The sequence below is a fragment of the Sinocyclocheilus rhinocerous genome, unplaced genomic scaffold, assembly GCF_001515625.1.
Source record: "Sinocyclocheilus rhinocerous isolate Xijiao unplaced genomic scaffold, SAMN03320098_v1.1 scaffold4355, whole genome shotgun sequence".
NCBI classification, from domain to species: domain Eukaryota; kingdom Metazoa; phylum Chordata; class Actinopteri; order Cypriniformes; family Cyprinidae; genus Sinocyclocheilus; species Sinocyclocheilus rhinocerous.
Window position 1 is genome coordinate 353366 of NW_015665823.1, and position 978 is coordinate 354343.

The 978-nt window shown below is 32.9% G+C and overlaps 1 protein-coding gene across 1 annotated transcript in view; it reads right to left on the reverse strand.

The window, feature by feature from the left end:
- The window catches only part of ankrd29 (ankyrin repeat domain 29), a 6855-nt gene extending 5965 nt beyond the window's left edge, over nt 1-890 (reverse strand). Inside the window, exon 1 of the mRNA XM_016542643.1 lies at nt 666-890. Coding sequence (XP_016398129.1) covers nt 666-677 — 12 coding nt within the window. The 5' untranslated portion in view covers nt 678-890. The remainder of the gene's footprint in view (nt 1-665) is intronic.
- Nucleotides 891-978: the final 88 nt, after the last annotated feature.

Consider the following 978-nt stretch of genomic DNA (forward strand, 5'->3'; position numbering starts at 1 on the left):
GAATATAGCTAGAAAACCTTCTTGGTTGTAACATAAAAATATAATATATAAAAATAACATTCATTTTAAATAAATTAAAATAAATTGCATTTAAATATTTTTTTTATTGACAAATCAAATTATATTTATTATTTTTTTGGTTTGCAAGATAAGTTTTATTTGTAATTTTTCAATTTAAAATAAAATAATACATTACATCAAAACAAATACACATTCAATCGAAAGTGTAGGATATGCATTATGTTAAACAAAATGACAGTAAAAAATATTTTTATATTTATTATTTTAATTTTGTAAGGAAAATAAGACAATTCATAGAAAAAAACATTGAAGAAAAAATAGCCTATAGATAAAAAATAGTAATAGTTTATAGTATATAATAGATATAGGTTACAATACAATATATAAAATAGCATTAATTTAAAATGAAAAATGATTATTATACGATATTTTAGTATACGATACTTTAGCGTAAACTACGGTTACCATGGTGACTTTTAAAAGGGTAGGGTGGGCGGACACTCGTCATAAGGCCATACAGACGCGCGTGACTGAGAGAAAAACTCTCCTAAATCGTTATTCGGTCACACGTTTATTAGTGTTCGTCTTAATGCATTTTTAGATTACACAGTTAATGTTTTACCAAAGCAAATGTTCATGTTTACCTTGAAAGACATGCTGTGAATCTCATTCGGGCCTCCTCTTGCAGGTTCGCGCGGTGCTCTCTATAATGTTTGTCCGCAGCGCGCGTTCATCCCGGTGCAGGTCTGACCGAGCGGATATACGGCGCTGTTTACCGCAGCGACTGCTTCACGGAAAACAGCACCAACAGGAGCGAGCAGCTTCTGCATCAGCTGCGAATTCCCTCGTGTCTCTCTCTCTCTCTCTCTCTCTCTCTCTCTCGCACCCACACACACAAACACACACGATGCGCAAAACTCCGCATTTGAACAGTCAATAGCAAATACTTAAACTAAT